The 18,529-nt window shown below is 33.2% G+C and overlaps 2 protein-coding genes across 5 annotated transcripts in view; one reads left to right on the plus strand and one right to left on the minus strand.

Moving 5' to 3' along the window:
- Positions 1–3,250: 3,250 nt before the first annotated feature.
- Positions 3,251–7,136, plus strand: LOC139496407 (uncharacterized). Its single transcript, XM_071284998.1, has 3 exons — positions 3,251–3,405; positions 6,028–6,226; positions 6,895–7,136. The coding sequence occupies exons 1-3, from the start codon at positions 3,366–3,368 to the stop codon at positions 7,061–7,063; spliced, it is 408 nt and encodes a 135-aa protein (XP_071141099.1). The 5' UTR covers positions 3,251–3,365; the 3' UTR covers positions 7,064–7,136.
- Positions 7,137–15,856: 8,720 nt separating this feature from the next.
- Positions 15,857–18,529, minus strand: part of LOC139496409 (paired amphipathic helix protein Sin3a-like) — a 33,687-nt gene continuing 31,014 nt past the window's right edge. For all 4 annotated transcript variants that reach the window (XM_071284999.1, XM_071285000.1, XM_071285002.1 and 1 more), the window contains one exon: positions 15,857–17,989. In XM_071284999.1, the coding sequence (XP_071141100.1) occupies positions 17,747–17,989 (243 nt within the window). In that variant the 3' untranslated portion in view covers positions 15,857–17,746. The remainder of the gene's footprint in view (positions 17,990–18,529) is intronic.

Here is an 18,529-nt window from a genome sequence, read left to right on the forward strand (position 1 = left end):
AATATTTTTTTTATATTTTGTAATACCACAAAAACAAGTACGAGTTAAATCTGTCTTTTAACTGCTAAAATTACTTACTTAACTTACTTTATTTGAAATCTATCAAAAGAATGTATATTTATACATGTAATATTAGAAATGTAATTAAGAAATGACAAAATATGCATAAATTCCAGGGTTTTCTTATTGCTTTAAATTATGTTCGGCAATAGGATTAATAATCATCATCAGATTTCAGGAAATAAGCTTAATGCCTGAATATTTCAAGCAATAACTTAATGCCTAGGTGTTAACTTATTGCCTAGGATTTAAGCTTAATGCCTAATTTCATATATTGCCGCTAACATATATATATATGTCAAAAGCTTCAGAAAAGTTATCACTGGTATAGATTGAAATTCTACTTTGAGCCATATTATTTTCAACCACTTTTGTTTTTAAATATTTGTAACAAATAAATGCAGATTGTTTTCATGGTTACACCAAAAAGAGATTATATTTTACCATTTCAAATGTATGGAAGACTGTGTTTGTTTCTATACAAATGTACATATATGACACAAACAGTAAGCATAATAGACTTATTAAGAAGGGATATAATTACGATACTGTTGTCAAGTCATTAAAGATTGCATATTTTGGCGTTAATATTGAGTCACTGATAATGTCTTTGCATCGGAACTAAACACATTTATTCTAAAAACAGTTGTTGGCATGACACGGGTTATGTTCTTCTCATATATGTTATGATGGTATGATACTAAACCCCTAACGGGAAGTATTGTGCCTGATGTTCATGTGATGAAATCATAATCTTTCAGTCAGTTTAATTGAAGTTTGGAGCTGGCATGTCAGTTAACTGCTAGTAGTCTGTTGTTATTTATGTATTATTGTCATTTTGTTTATTTTCTTTGGTTACATCTTCTGACATCAGACTCGGACTTCTCTTGAACTGAATTTTAATGTGCGTATTGTTATGCGTTTACTTTTCTACATTGGTTAGAGGTATAGGGGGAGGGTTGAGATCTCACAAACATGTTTAACCCCGCCGCATTTTTGCGCCTGTCCCAAGTCAGGAGCCTTTGGCCTTTGTTAGTCTTGTATTATTTTAATTTTAGTTTCTTGTGTACAATTTGGAAATTAGTATGGTGTTCATTATCACTGGACTAGTATATATTTGTTTAGGGACCAGCTGAAGGACGCCTCCGGGTTGCGGGAATTTCTCGCTACATTGAAGACCTGTTGGTGACCCTCTGCTGTTGTGTTTTATTTGGTCGGGTTGTTGTCTCTTTGACACATTCCCCATTTCCATTCTCAATTTTATAATGTGTTACAATGCCAGGGACAGATGCAGATAAAACATTTTGAGAGTCAATTTAAAGGTTATTTTTATTTCTAACTCATTGCTATCTAACCTCTCACTTGTCTTTTTCAAATCGTTATTGATGTCACGTACGCTCCTAATGAAAAATGAGACACTGCCTTGATTCTCGCTTTCCTGTGTATAGTTGGTGGATATAAATAACACATTGAGATGCTCTTGGTATTAAAGCCAATAACTACTCATCAACTATCATATCCCTGTTTTACTAGGATTTTCACTGTTTTTACAAGGACATGGTCTGTTCCACTTTCCAGATTGTTTCATCATTAATATCAGATATAACTTTAGCATGAACATTTATTGAACACATTGTAAATTTTAAGACCGTTATAACAACTGCACTTAAGTGATGTAATGAGATCGGATGTGCCTAATGCATCCTCATAGATATAAGAACAATAGTCAAAAGTACCATTTGATAAGGGACTTTCAGTTTTGAATTTTTCTTGAAGTTCGGTATTTTTGTATTTTTACTTTTCCGCCAAAGTAAATATTTTATGTCCTTATCGGTACTGCCCTGATTCTATTGTATCAAAATTATAAAATAAAAAATCCTTTTTTTTTGGAATCGTATAAAAATAGAAGTCTGCTGTCTGATAATCACTCAGGTCGAGTAGGTACAAACTAGCTCATCATAGATACCAGGATTAATTTTGTATTTACGCCAGACGCGAGTTTCGTCTACAACAGACTCATCAGTGACGCTTGAATCTAAAAAAAGGTCATATATTTCGGAGGTAGAAAAGCCTTAGTATTGCAAAATATTAAGTATTAATATGAAACAGAAAATACGATTTAAGGTAGCACAATACAAAGATGTTTTTCACTCACAATCAGACAACTTTAAACTGATGTAATTCATTTCACCCTTCTTTATATTTTATAAATGAGGTACCAAAAGAAAGATGAAAAATTAATCTTTCAAATTGTGATAATTTCATTATGACATTATTATAACATAATTAATTGTTATGTAATTAGTTGCTATATTGTGATTTCCACCCTTGAATGAATGTATAGAGACACGATTTTGGAGGTCAAACTGTGTTGTGCAAGAATCTATAAAGTATTTTGGGATGCTAATTCATTCAAGTATGGACATCCCAATAAAGCAACTAGTTACATAAAAATTATTATGTAATAATTATGTCATAATGAAATTATCACAATTTGAAAGATCCTTTTTCTTTTGGTACCTCATTTATAAATTATAAAGAAGGATGAGTGGAATTATGTCAGTTTAAAGATGTTTGATTGGGGATGAAAAAGCTTTGTATTGTGCTACTTTAAATGTTTATAAACTGATCACTTGTCACATCTAACCACACACACACTTAAACAGGATATGTTATATAACATACTTTAGGTTGCATTAACCGCATCTACAAAACTTTCAAACGAAAACATTTAAAAATGGAAGATTTAATAAGATTATAAATGTAAAAATAAGACGATGTGGTTAGGATTCTTTTGCAAATATGTTATACACAGTTAGAGCACAGAATCAAAATATTGCCAAATGTAAAAAGTAAAACAACAAAAATGCAAACTCCGTGGAAAATTCAAATAGAAATTCCCTAAGTGATGGAAACATTAGTTCTCTTATCTATCAAATGCGTAGCCTAGGTGCAGGAAATCTACGACAGTAAATCCTACGATACACGTATAGGGTTTAAAAACAATATGACGCTATATCCTTATCTATTTTGATTCATATCAAATCATGTTATTGTATAAAAGTTTTTATAGTATATTGTCATAAGAAAGTTATTTCTTCTATACTAGAAATACAAAATACATGAAAAATGTTAAATAACCTTTTTAAAGCGAATCAGTATATTACCTGCGTGTGCGTGCGACTTTTAACCAATCAAACTACAATTAACACAACACATATGCGCAGGTTAAACATGTTAAAGAAAACAATTCCTCGACACAGTTAGACGTACTTTTATGCGTACTTCGACAGTGATATTTTAAAATGAATTTCGTTGTGACATTGTTGAACATATTTGTTTTAGGTAAGTTCAATTATTTTTATAACTTAAACAAAAACAGGACACAAATAAAATATGTATTGTGTGTACTATAAATAAGAAGATGTGGTATGAGTGCCAATGAGACAACTCCCCATACTAATTACAATGTATAAAAAGTTAATAATTATAGATCAAAATACGGCCGTCAACACGAAGCATTGGCTCATGAGCATCGAACACCAAGGTATAAAGGGCTTCAAAATGGAAAACAATTCAAACAGAAAAACCAACGGTCTAATCTTTATAAAGAAGAAACCCCTATGAACCACACCAACAAACGAGAGCCACTGAACAAAAAGCTCCTGACCAATCTTATAATAAACAAATTCATTGTAGGAAACAACCACTGAATGTAAATGATAGAATATAAACTTGGTTTTTTTTATATTCAAAGTAGTCATAATAGAGCCTTCAGCGGTGAACTAAGAAGCCACCCACAAATCTAAGACCTCTTGAAAAACAACTAACAAAGATTATCTGCTTCATGCTTTTAATAATACTTTAAATATTCGCTCGTTCACTGTTGCAAAACCTCACTTATATATGAATTATTACCCCAAAAAAATCAACTCATTAATTAATTTTGATTGAATGTGCAATAAAAATCATATACATAGTAAATACACGAAAAAGTAAATGAGAAACCAAGATAAATCAAAATACATTTTCACAAACGTAACTTTCACATCTTGTTCGCCAAAGTTCAAGATCAAAGCTTGACCTTTTCCACGTGAAATAAATCAACGGAAAATATGTGAAATAAATTACATGTTTTAAAGGATCTACAGGGCACAGAATGACATTGCGGTTATTGTGGGTTTCTCAATGATAACATATATAGAAAACGTAGTAATATGAAAACAAGAAGGAAACGTGGTATGATTGCCAATAAGTCAAACTATCCAACTGTTTCGAACAGCGGTATACTACTGTTGCCTTTATTTTTAAGCAATACAATTATAGGCATGTGATTTGACATAATCTTAGTTATAGATGTACGGTATTTTACCATACACAAAATTTAAGCTGGACTACTCGACGAATCTGCTTTCTCCGAGTGAGTACTTAATTAAGAAGTACAAAGATAGATATAAGAATATGTGGTGTGACTGTCAGTTAGACAACAAGCCTTCCTTGGAGAGACTACTCATAACTTTAGATAAATAATACATCATAAGCAGTAAACAATCAATCAAACCTAATTGTAAAAGGGACTCTGTGATAAACGTAAACAAGGCAGCAACCTGAGAAAAAATTAAAAAAATACGTTTAGATTTTGATACAAAATGAAAACAATACATCCTTTATATATGTCATGCGTCCGAAGCACTTCAGACTTCAGACGAATATATCAAATAAAGGCAAAAGTAGTATACCGCTGTACAAAATTCAGAAATCGATAGAGAAAAAAAATCCGGGTTACAAACTAAAACTGAGGGAAACGTATCAAATATAAGAGAACTACGACACAACAGAGACACAACACCGAAATGTAACACACTCAGAAACGAACTATAATGTAACAATGGCCATTTTCTCGACTTGGTACAGGACATTTTATGAAAAAATGGTGGGTTGAATCTGGTTTTGTGGCATGACAAACCTATCGCTTTAATGGCAGTGTTAATTATAACATTAAAATGACAACATTACACGACAGGATTACGAGACAGGGTTACAATAAATAAACAGATAAATGAGAGAAAATATAGGACAGAGAAACAAACGAATAATAGCCATCAAAAGGTAACAGGTTAAAAAATATTTTTTTACGCCAGACGCGCGCTACGTCCACACAAAATTATACTCAGATGTAAAAAGTTTGAAAACCATAACAACTACAAAGTTGAAGATCGCCGAGGATTGAGAGTTCCAAAAGGTTGTAAGGCCAGGGTTATCCGCCTTGGACAAAAACAGCATTATTATTAAGAATAATACATACTTTTGCAAACAGTAAATTTTATAGAATGACTATATAATAGATATACATGATTAAACTGAAGTGGTGACTAGCTATAGAATAAAAAAGAATACATTACAAAATCACAGCCCTGTTAGCCTTAGTCAATGAAACGCCCAAAGTGACGTCACATTTAAATTTCTAAAACGTGTTCCGAAAATTAAGAAAGAATTTGGATGAAAATCAAGATTAGATTTGTATGACTTATCTAACTTATATTAATAACAGTGAAAATTATAGCCAAGAATGTATGAAACAGTTTGAGAGCTTTATGATTTCAAAATTGATAAGCGGACTAATTAATTGGTAAAATTCTAGTCTGATAATTGATTTTTTTTTAGTTATTGTTGTCATTTAAAGAATTAAGCTTTGCTGTCATATATTACGTTTGGTAGTCTCTGTACAATGCACTGTAACAGTTGTTACACATTCAAGACACCTTATAGCTTGCAATCTTATTAAAAAAGAAATAGGAATGTGTTTATGTTGTTCTATAAAGCTTGACATGTGGCAATGAAAGTTATCACACCTCTTGTGTCATTAACATTTTTTAGGACCTATTTATTGAACTTTCATACAATCTCTCATACATATTTCCATAGTTTGATAAATTCGTTTAATAGGAGACATGTTTCCATTTGTAGTGATCTTCATTATAAGCTGTGTCAATGGACTGGACTTTGCATCCTTTGACAAAACAGCCCATGCCTACTGCGCTAGTCATTCAAATGGCCACGTGTTTGTTTTGAGAAGGGATTGTGAGAAAACGACAAAGGACTGCAAGGCAATGTGTACAGCAGCAAAAGATGCAATAGTTGGCACAATTTACCACAAGAAAGACACGTAAGCAATCTATCATGTTTTATGTAACCATGGAAATGAAGAATCTAAATGATTGTGGGTAATTTCATGTCCCGGCTTACCCCAAAATGAAAATAACGTTCTATCGTTGGTTGAATGAACAATATTAAGAACGTGTTTTGCCAATCAAAACGTTTTTGAGTACGCTTTTGAAAAAAAATACCGTGAATGTATTAGATTCTGAAACGGGTTATTGTGCAATCAAAAACAATAAGTCGATGAACTACAAAAGACATCAACATGACCCCAAAATATGAGGAGAGGAAATATACAGAATTAAGGTATACCAACGCATACAATAAATATGTACTCATGAGATCTGGAGGGTTGGACAATATTTGAACATGTATTGATACCCGTCTTCGACTCTTGTGTTCCTTATGTCAAGTAAGAAATGTTGATTAGAGAAGGGTCTGACATGTCTTAAATGAAAAATGTGGACGTGATTGGGACTACGACAAGTGATCGAGACACATAATCAGTTACACATACATTCTAGAGTGTTGTGGTTATGGTCAGAAGCTCTTGCTATTCAGTCATGACTGGTCAATTGATGTCCATTATCGTACCATTTTTTTTTATTCGGAGCCAAATGAACTTTTTCGTTTTTTTATTGCATGCATATTTTAACCGTTGTTTTTCAATTTCAGAGTTGCCTGCTTTGATGCTTACAAAGTTTACACACACGAATATAACTCCACTGATGTCATGCAGACCACTGGTTTAGTGGGCTTCCATACCTATGGGTTCGGTCCAAGAGGGTGCACTGGATCACCAGATCATTGTGGACCAAACTACTGTTGTTGTGTGGCATATTAGAGCAACTTTTAAATTGTCTATTCCAAAACAACCTTTAAATTTTTTTATAAAAATAAAAGGAGCTTTAACACTTTTTTTGTTTCCATGGGATGCCTTTTAAAATTGTAATTGTTCCTTCTCGTCTGACATAATTGAAGTTCGTTTATTTTTAAGATATATAAGTCAGGCCGTAAGTTTCTCTTAAATATTAAACTGTTAGTGATAATTGGTAGGGTCTTCTATAATTTACTTTTCGGTATTGGTTTTGCTTTTTATTAAATGTCATAAGGTGACATAAGTGTTCACATCTTTATTTTTTGGTTTCCGTTAGAAAAGTGAGCTATTGGCAATCATACCACATCTACTTTTTATATCTAAAATGGAGACTGGAAATGGGGTATGTATCAAAGAAACAACAACCCGACCAAACATCAGAAAACAGCAAAAGGCAACCAATGGGTCTTCAGCACAGCGAGAAAATCCCGCAATGGGGTGGCGGGATTCAGCTGGTCCCTAAACATAAATGTGTACTAGTTCAGTCAAAATGGACGTCATACTTAACTCCAAAACATCTATATAAATGAACTAAAATTAGAAAAAAAATTACATACATGACTAAAACATATGCCAAAGGCTCCTGACTTGGGACAGGCCCATTAATGCGTCGGGATTAACCATGTTTTAATATATATGCCCTTGAATTTTTACTAGATAACATTTTTGTTCGCTTTGGGGATTCCGTATATCGTCAGATTATCGGAATTCCAATGGGGACTAACTGTGCACCACTTATTGCGGACCTGTTTTTGTATTGTTACGAGTTACAATTTATGACAAAAATAAGCAAAGACCCATCGAAACAACATCTGATAAACAAATTTAATAATACTTTTAGATATTTGGATGATATTTTGGCTCTCAATAATAACGACTTCAGTATGTATATTAATGAAATTTATCCTGTTGAACTTACTTTAAATAAAGCTAATACTAACAATGACCACTACCCTTTTCTCGATCTTGATATCTATATCACTAATGGACAGCTGAATACTAAAATTTATGATAAAAGGGATGATTTTTCATTTCCTATCGTTAATTATCCGTTTTTAGTTGGTGACGTTCCCTTGTCACCATCTTACGGTGTTTATCTATCTCAACTTGTACGATTCGCTCGTGTGTGTAACAATGTTTTAGATTTTAACGAGAGAAATTTATGTATTACTGAAAAATTATTACACCAGGGTTTTCGATATCACAAACTAGTCAAAACATTTACTAAATTTTATCATCGGTATAAAGACATCATTCGTAAATATAGCTCAACATGCAGACTTCTAATATGTTCAGGTATTTCACATCCAATCTTTTATGGAAATATTCTTTATAAAGCACAAAGGTGTCAGTATTCATCTCAGAAACTTACAAAACCTTTGAATAGACTTATTAAGAAGGGATATAATTACGATACTGTTGTCAAGTCATTAAAGATTGCATATTTTGGCGTTAATATTGAGTCACTGATAAGGTCTTTGCATCGGAACTAAACACATTTATTCCAAAACAGTTGTTGGCATGACACGGGTTGTGTTCTTCTCATATATGTTATGATGGTATGATACTAAACCCCTAACGGGAAGGATTGTGCCTGATGTTCATATGATGAAATCAAAATCTATCAGTCAGTTTAATTGAAGTCTGGAGCTGGCATGTCAGTTAACTGCTAGTAGTCTGTTGTTATTTATGTATTATTGTCATTTTGTTTATTTTCTTTGGTTACATCTTCTGACATCAGACTCGGACTTCTCTTGAACTGAATTTTATTGTTCGTATTGTTATGCGTTTACTTTTCTACATTGGTTAGAGGTATAGGGGGAGGGTTGAGATCTCACAAACATGTTTTACCCCGCCGCATTTTTGCGCCTGTCCCAAGTCAGGAGCCTCTGGCCTTTGTTAGTCTTGTATTATTTTAATTTTAGTTTCTTGTGTACAATTTGGAAATTAGTATGGCGTTCATTATCACTGGACTAGTATATATTTGTTTAGGGGTCTCCGGGTGCGGAAATTTCTCGCTACATTGAAGACCTGTTGGTGACCCTCTGCTGTTATTTTTTATTTGGTCGGGTTGTTGTCTCTTTGACACATTCCCCATTTCCATTCTCAATTTTATTTAAGTGATGTCAACCCTACCCCTATATCTTTAGTCATTGTTGGATAAACAAACACACAGCAATACACACAATTAAGCTCAGTTTAAAAGAATTCTACTCTGTATACTAAGATATGGACCCCTTTATATATAGAAACCTTTTCAAACGCAATACATTATAAGATTTTAAGACAAAATATGAGTTAAAAATACTTATATTAATATACCAGTGTGTAAACCTCGTTTGTGAAAGCTGTAGCTATTAGGTTATTGTAATAGCTTTATACCAATAAAGCAAATATCATGATATTGAAAAAAAAAGAAAATATTTGTCATATAAAAAATCATTTTATTAAGCGGGATTCTAACGATCAAGTTGTACCTGAGATCACGCCGGGCTTTTATTGGAGTTACTCAGTCTTTAGTTTAATTTCTGTACTATTGTTTTTCTTCTCGTCCGTTTTAGTTTTCTGTACTATTGTTTTTCTTCTCGTCCGTTTTAGTTTTCTATACTATTGTTTGTCTTCTCGTCCGTTTTAGTTTTTTGTACTATTGTTTTTCTTCTCGTCCGTTTTAGTTTTCTGTACTATTGTTTGTCTTCTCGTCCGTTTTAGTTTTTTGTACTATTGTTTTTCTTCTCGTCCGTTTTAGTTTTCTGTACTATTGTTTGTCTTCTCGTCCGTTTTAGTTTTCTGTACTATTGTTTTTCTTCTCGTCCGTTTTAGTTTTCTGTACTATTGTTTGTCTTCTCGTCCGTTATAGTTTTTTGTCATGGCATTGTCAGTCTCTTTGAATATCGCTTTGGTATCTTTAACCTCTCTATCACTCTAAATTTACCTTAACGATATATATATAAAAAAAAACTAGATGTGTCAAAGCGACACGAATGGCCCCGTCTCCAAAAAAAATCTGCAATTTCAATAACACATGTGGACACAAACATGATGGTAGTCTCACATATCAAAATTCAGCTCAAAATCTGGAGTCGTATAGAAAAAAAGTCTGTATAACTGTATAATTTTCAAAGTTGTAAACCCTTAATTTTGGCAAAAATTGGCGGAGCGGAACGAAAGTTAAACTTGATCTGTAACTCATCATGAGTAACTCACATAAAAAAAATCAGCCCAATATATGAAAGCGTTTAGAAAAAAAGTCTGTATATATAACTGTGATTTTCAACGATTTATCAAAGTCCATAGCCCGTAATTTTCAAAGTTGTAAACCCTTAATTTCGGCAAAAATTATCCGAGCGGAACAAAACTTAAACTTGATCTGTAACGCATCTTGGTTAACTCACATGCTGAAAATCATCCCAATATCTGAAAGCATTTAGAAAAAAGTCCGTATAACTATGATTTTAACAACTTATCAAAGTCCATAGCCCGTAATTTCGGCAAAAATTAGCCGCGCGGAACAAAACTTAAACTTGATCTGTAACTCATCTTGGTTAACTCACATACCAAAAATCAACCCAATATTCGAAGGCGTTTAGAAAAAAAAACTCCGTGTAATGGTTTGTAGCGGAATGACGGAATGACGAAATTACGGAATTTCAGACAAAGATAAAACTATATGGCACCGACAACTTCGTTGGGGGGCCATACTAACTTTCGAAGAATTATTTTACTTTTTTAACGACCGTCTATATTAAAAACTAATATCACCCTGAACATCACATTACGATTAAATGTAAGCTATATTCAATCATTTCAAAGTTTATTTTTACATTTTTTCATCACATAACAATATGAACATAATTGAGTACAGGCTTATTTTTCCCTCAAAGAGATTGGTATCGATAAACCAAGGCGAGTTCAATTTAAAAACGAAAGAGAAAAATCTTCTATTAAGAACCCTCATAATAACAAGTATCTAATGAATCTTGACCCCAGAGAAACTGGTTCTTATATCCCTGTTACTTTCAATACACCGTCCAGCATGTGCGTGACCAATGCGGACGTAGACACTATCCCCCTTCACCAGATATAAGGGTGTTGATGTTGTTGCTTGATTCCTAAAGTGACCTCCATTCATTGAGGAATCAGGCATACTAATATCTCGGATTCTTCCATTTTGTATTAACTGAATTATTGCCCATGATTTAAAACAAACGCCCGTGGAAACATGGAACAGATACACACCCGTAGATGGTGCTGTGACTATACCGTTATGTCTGTTGTATGCATTCCCAATGTTAAGATCAACACGGTCGTAGACAATAGTCTTGTATGTTCGACCATACCTGGAGCTTATACCAAGATTTCCACTTCGATATGCAAAGAAGGCAACAGCGGCAGATGTTTCTCTATGTGCTGCAATGATATGGTATATATTATCATAGGAATGATAATTCCAAGAAATGTGAATACAGTTTTACCTATTATATAAATTCAGTGTGTTACATTTAAGGTATATGGAGTTAAACCACGTGACAAAAAGTTTGAGTACTGGTTGTTAATCCATTTATCGTTGGTCTACTATCGGTGGCTGTCAATTATTAGATTACAGTAAAGTACCTTTGACAGTACGTACTAGTCACAGTCACAGTACGTACTAGTCACAGTCACTGTACGTACTAGTCACAGTCACAGTGACATGATTTTGATCATGATAAGTTTTTCGCTGATAAAGCCCATATTGTAACGTCACTTTCATTTGTTGTTGTTATATTGCTGTCCTATTGAGGTATAAACAATTCGACAAACATATTAAATCTGATGTGTCTTACATTAATCAGAAGGTTGTTATTCACTGATCGTCGCAGGTTGCTGTCTGTCATAAATTGTTTTACGCATAAATTAATTAAGTTGCTGGTTATAAGAAATTATTTCACATTTTGTCATGCCTGGGTCTTATATATAACCCCGAAAGAGGCATAAATGTTAGATGGGCTTGTAACTATGTACCTAGCCACAAACGTACTAACTTTCTGGTTTTACTTTTTCTTACATAAAAAATCATACAATTCCTGAAAATTTGTATCTGGTTACACCAGAAACGGTAGCAAACGATTATCCCGCAAATATGTATATCTGATTTCCGAAAAGTAACATGGCATATGTATTCGTGTATTTGTAACAAATGGGGGAAGACCGAAAGGATACGCACAAAACGAACGAGAAGACGGAGACCGTAAAAAACAACAACATATTTTTACATATCATTAAGATTTTTTGTAACATATTAACATACCTCTAACTTCCCTTTTAAGTTCATTTGGGTCAATAGTTTCTGGTCTTGTAATGGTGTGTTTCGAAGACACAAATGTATACGACAGGAACACAGAAAAGACCAAATGTGAAAGCAACATTGTCATTAACAATGTATAACAACAAACATATGTAGTGAAAACAACTTCCCAGGCAATGTGCAAGCAAAACAAATGAAAAATGATACATGTAACATCTGTGCTTTTACCTGGCCTATCATTTTCATCTTTCTTGGAATTTGTTTTTGTACAAGGTTACTGAAATGAGGCCCCTCATAGGGGTGTCCAAGTAATCACAATTCTTTGCCAATATGATCACATGATCATTAATTACTTTTTTCAACAGCATAATCATATAATCAAAAATTATGTCATAGATTATCAAATAATCATGAAATATTTGGTCTGGAAATAAAATAACCACATAAAAAAATACGGCCAAAGTATTCACATAATCAAAACCCCCAGAAGGAGGCTAGTTACTGAAATAGGTAACAACGAAGTAGCGAGTTTTGAATCAATTAAAGGTGTCAACTGATTTTTCTGCATATAGCTTGTCTTATTTATTTTGTGTAATGTCAGGATTCCGCAGTTTTAAGTCAACTGGCAAATATTGATCTATGGAAAACGAATAAAAAAGCAACTTTGTATATGTCTGTTTTATAGTGGACATATGATTTCGGATACAGAACTTGTAATTTGTACATATAAAAGTAAGATAGGAAATGATTCCAAATCATTGCAAATGAGAACACTCTCCATCAGTGATCAAATGACGAAGAAGTAAACAATGAGCAAAACCCACACTACCGTCAAATACCTTCAGTATAGAAGTTGTAATTTGTAAAGGTCCGCCTTCTAGGGGGACACTTGACCCTGAATACAGAAGTTGTAATTTGTACAGGTCCATCTTCTAGGGGACACTTGTCCTTGAATATAGAAATTGTAATTTGTACAGTTCCGTTTTCTAGGAAGACACTTGACCTTGAGTACAAAAGTTGTAATTTGTACAGTTCCGTCTTCTAGATGAACACCGTGACCTTGAGTACAGAAGTTGCAATTTCTACAGGTTCGTCGTCTAGGGGGACACTTGACCTTGGGTTAGAAGTTGTAATTCATACAGTTCCGTTCTCTAGGGGATGTCTGATCTCGAATAAAGACGTTGAATTTGTACATGTCGGTCTTTTATGGGAAACTTGACCTTGGATTGATGTGTTGTTTTTTGTCCAACACCCAGTGGCAAATAGTTCATGCAGTCAGGACGACCTTGCCTGCGATAGACAAGTTATAATCTAAATGTAAAGTCTGACAGGAACCTAGACCTTGGAAAGTCAGGACATATATACGATAGATTTTGTAGATTTCTCTGTTAATTAAAGTTGAAGAGAATTTGATGTAAAATGGTTTATATTATAGGTTTATTTGAAATGGTGGCATGTTCATGTGATATAAAGGTATCATGCTTCATTATAGTGAATCTGATTTCCAATATGCTATCTCAAAAGATGTCCACACCAACATACATTATCTGACACCAGCTGTTGTTTCAAACTGTATCCTGATTGGCAGATAAATAGAAAATGCCATTGAAATTTTTACATTTACACAGTCAGGGGTCGAACACACCTCCTCCTGCACTCAGAAGTGTATACACATAGATATATGGTGACCTATGATTTCTTACATCCACTTCATTTGAACTCTGGTGGGTAGTTGTCTTATTGGCAATCATACCTGGCACATCTCTATTTTCTATAAATGAAGATGTGTAATTTTCTATAAATAAAGATGTGTAAAAACAACCATATACTGGTAAAAGACATGCACAGAGTAGAAGATAAATGTTAATGATTTTCTCAAATTTCAGTTAATGGATCCAAATAACTTTCTGAATACAACATGATTGAAGGGATGAATTCTGTATCCCCCATAATGCATCACATGGCAGACAAATAGAGATTGAGTGGGCACACATGATAATAATACAAAAGAGTAGCCCTATCATTGCTGTTGCATCTTGACTGTTGCTCCATCATGTTAAACTATGTATTCAAAATCACATCTAACGTCAGGGGGACCTATTTACTGGAATGGTACTACAGTACTCCAGTTTGATGTAAAGTTCCATTCTTTTGTGTTTCTAACGTCAGGGGGACCTATTTACTGGAATTGTACTACAGTACTCCACTTTGATGTAAAGTTCCATTCTTTTGTGTTTCTAACGTCAGGGGGACCTATTTACTGGAATGGTACTACAGTACTCCACTTTGATGTAAAGTTCCATTCTTTTGTGTTTCTAACGTCAGGGGGACCTATTTACTGGAATGGTACTACAGTACTCCACTTTGATGTAAAGTTCCATTCTTTTGTGTTTCTAACGTCAGGGGGACCTATTTACTGGAATGGTACTACAGTACTCCACTTTGATGTAAAGTTCCATTCTTTTGTGTTTCTAACGTCAGGGGGACCTATTTACTGGAATGGTACTACAGTACTCCACTTTGATGTAAAGTTCCATTCTTTTGTGTTTCTAACGTCAGGGGGACCTATTTACTGGAATGGTACTACAGTACTCCACTTTGATGTAAAGTTCCATTCTTTTGTGTTTCTAACGTCAGGGGGACCTATTTACTGGAATGGTACTACAGTACTCCACTTTGATGTAAAGTTCCATTCTTTTGTGTTTCTAACGTCAGGGGGACCTATTTACTGGAATTGTACTACAGTACTCCACTTTGATGTAAAGTTCCATTCTTTTGTGTTTCTAACGTCAGGGGGACCTATTTACTGGAATTGTACTACAGTACTCCACTTTGATGTAAAGTTCCATTCTTTTGTGTTTCTAACGTCAGGGGGGCCTATTTACTGGAATGGTACTATAGTACTCCACTTTGATGTAAAGTTCCATTCTTTTGTGTTTCTAACGTCAGGGGGACCTATTTACTGGAATGGTACTACAGTACTCCACTTTGATGTAAAGTTCCATTCTTTTGTGTTTCTATGTCAGGGGGACCTATTTACTGGAATGGTACTACAGTACTCCACTTTGATGTAAAGTTCCATTCTTTTGTGTTTCTAACGTCAGGGGGACCTATTTACTGGAATTGTACTACAGTACTCCACTTTGATGTAAAGTTCCATTCTTTTGTGTTTCTAATGTCAGGGGGGCCTATTTACTGGAATGGTACTACAGTACTCCACTTCGATGTAAAGTTCCATTCTTTTGTGTTTCTGTGTTAAATGAATTGACCTAAGGCATTGTATGTCAAATTGCAGTCAAGCATTGTATGTCAAATTGCCTCATACCTTTTGATGAAAGTATTTTCAGTCCTTGCATTTCCTTGACAAAATATAAATTGAAAGCATTCCTTGGTCCAACAAAATTACAGTCAAGCATTGTATGTCAAATTGTCTTGCAAGTCTTTTGTAGGAATTGTTGACTGATAAATAAAACAAATTGTACATTGTAATTTTTTTAATTTGATATTAATGATAAGATGATTGAATGTAAAAACTGGTATGTACAATGTCTATCTAACATAAATAAACACATTTCATTGGTCAATTATTTACATTATTGACTGGTTTAATATTACAATTTATCACACATTATTTACATACAATTACATAATGTCCTGACTTCAGTCAATATTACGACCAATAAAAGTGGTCTTGACTTTTTTTTTTAAAGTACTGCGGATTCATTATTATTCTTTAGATACCTTTTTTCGTGGGTTTTATGACACAGGTGAACCACGAATTCAAATGTTCAACGAATATCCTATTTTCAATAGGCTTTGTATACAGAGATTGATAAAACCACAGAATCAAATATCCACTAGTATGCAAGTTTTCGACAATCCACGAAAATTGATAACCACGGAAATAAATGAATCCACAATAGTCAATATTAAGACCAAAATAAATGGTCATCCTTTCATTACTGACCAGTCTTCAGTAATATTTAACCAGATTAATGTCATCTTTTCTGACCGGTCCATTCTATATTTTTTATTTACTGTTTTTGTGTTAGTTTAGCATGCCAGTAAGAAATAATTAGAATCTTATAAAAAGTAAAGTCTACTGTAGCTGAAAATCAATTTGATTTATTAGCTTGTCTTTTTGGAAGAAGTTACAGACTTTATAAGTCAAACAATTGTAGTGATGATATAAAAATTCCAAACAATTGTATTACGCACAAATTGGCTGTAGAACTTCAGGTGGTTTATATTGAAACATAAATACATTATGTTATTTGGGACAAACTGAAGATTATTATGATATCATCAACAAAGTTTTTCTGAAACAAACATGATATTTAAGAGATTGCAGCCATTTTATCAGTCATGTGATCAGAGATTTGGCAGTGACATTAGCTCTGTAAATATTACAGTGTCTTCATAACATATAGTCTACAATGTTTCTTATCCTTCGGACTCTGAACAAACCCATACAATACTATATTGTAAATTCAGAAATTATTGCGTGCATTTATTATTGCGATTTTGTCATTTAAGACTAAAATGCTATTTTAATTTTTGCAATATTGAAGAAATTTTAAAATGCAAGTTTAAATTATTGCGATTATAACCCTGTCAATTTTAAAAACATTGCAATTATTTCTGAATTTGCAGTATATAAATCAGACGTAAATGTTTGTTGTGCAGCAGTATGTTACCCATATCAATGCATATATTTATTGAATGCTGGTAGTTATCTATAATGCAATTGAATATTTCAAATACAGTTATCTCTCCATATCTACATGAACTTATACTTTGAATAGCTGAAGTCATTATTTATTTCTGTATCAAATTAATTAAAACACAATATCAACAATTTCTTGTTTTTATCAAAATTAATGTTTGTCATTCTGGCAGTGTAATTCAACCTCCTATAGAATCTTTTCTTTAGTACTAAGCATTAGTGTCCAGGAATATAACATTGTATTTTAATAAGTAAACACATTTATGAAGTAAATTCAGAACATTCTATTCTTTGAGGTAAGGAGACAACAATTCAGAATATTTACCAAATTAGGCATAAAGATAGGATACTTAATGTTGTTAGGGCTACTACATTCAAATGTGCAGGAAGGGACTTCAAATCCCTTTTCCCCTTCCAAAAAAAAACACCAAAAACTTACCAACAAATAATTTTGCAAACATCAATTAGACATACAACCCTAAATATACCCCTATCCATGTTGTGCAATATAAAACTTTATCCTTTCCTCCCACTCTAAGTTTAATGGAATAGTCCTTACAGAAGTATTTCAGACAATAACACAGTCTTAAGTCTACCCAGAATTCCTTACTGAACAAACTCATAAGTAAAGTAGACACATCTATTCATCTGTCTCTGCTTCTTTAAAGAATACAGCTTTGTATTTATGATAATCGTAGTAAGGAGATCGGTCAGGGTCTGATATTAGATGTTTTGTTGTCTCACTCGGTCTGACATCACCCGTTTCTCCCATAATCCAATTCTCGCTATTTTCCATCATGTCTTCTGTCACGTTTTCTTCTCTCCACTTAGACACAAGGTTTTCAAACTTTTCATGCATCTTCAAAGATACTCTCTTGTGTGACTAAAATAAACAAGAACATGCAAGTTTAAACAAGGTTTATAATGCTAGTCAATTCAGTCCAAGTCAGATTCGTTTCAGATTTGGACAATTCATACCAAGTCAATAGTCAATTCGTTCCAACTGATTTAGTTTATTATTAATCAGACTTAGCAATTTGTTCTAACTGATTTAGATCATTATTAATCAGACTTAACAATTTGTTTCAACTTTTTTTTATAATGTAGACTATATTTTTGTAGACTAACTTATTTGTTTGCTTTTTGGCCTTGCATGATTGTCCGTAATAGTTTATTAACTGTGCATTTGCATTCAGGTATCGCATATCTAATTTATTCGTTCATAGTGTGTTAATTTACATTTTTTGATTGAGTTAAGCCTTCCAATTGATATTTTATCGTGTGGTTTTCTATGTTGTGACGTTATGCTATTGTTTCAGAAAAAGGGAGAAGGTTTGGTACCATTAAAACGTTTAATCCCGCTGCAATGTATTTCATATAAAAGATCGTTTTTCAATAATAACTTTGAAGGCTTTTATGGTTC

The sequence above is a fragment of the Mytilus edulis genome, chromosome 11, assembly GCF_963676685.1.
Source record: "Mytilus edulis chromosome 11, xbMytEdul2.2, whole genome shotgun sequence".
Taxonomy (NCBI): Eukaryota; Metazoa; Mollusca; class Bivalvia; order Mytilida; family Mytilidae; genus Mytilus; species Mytilus edulis.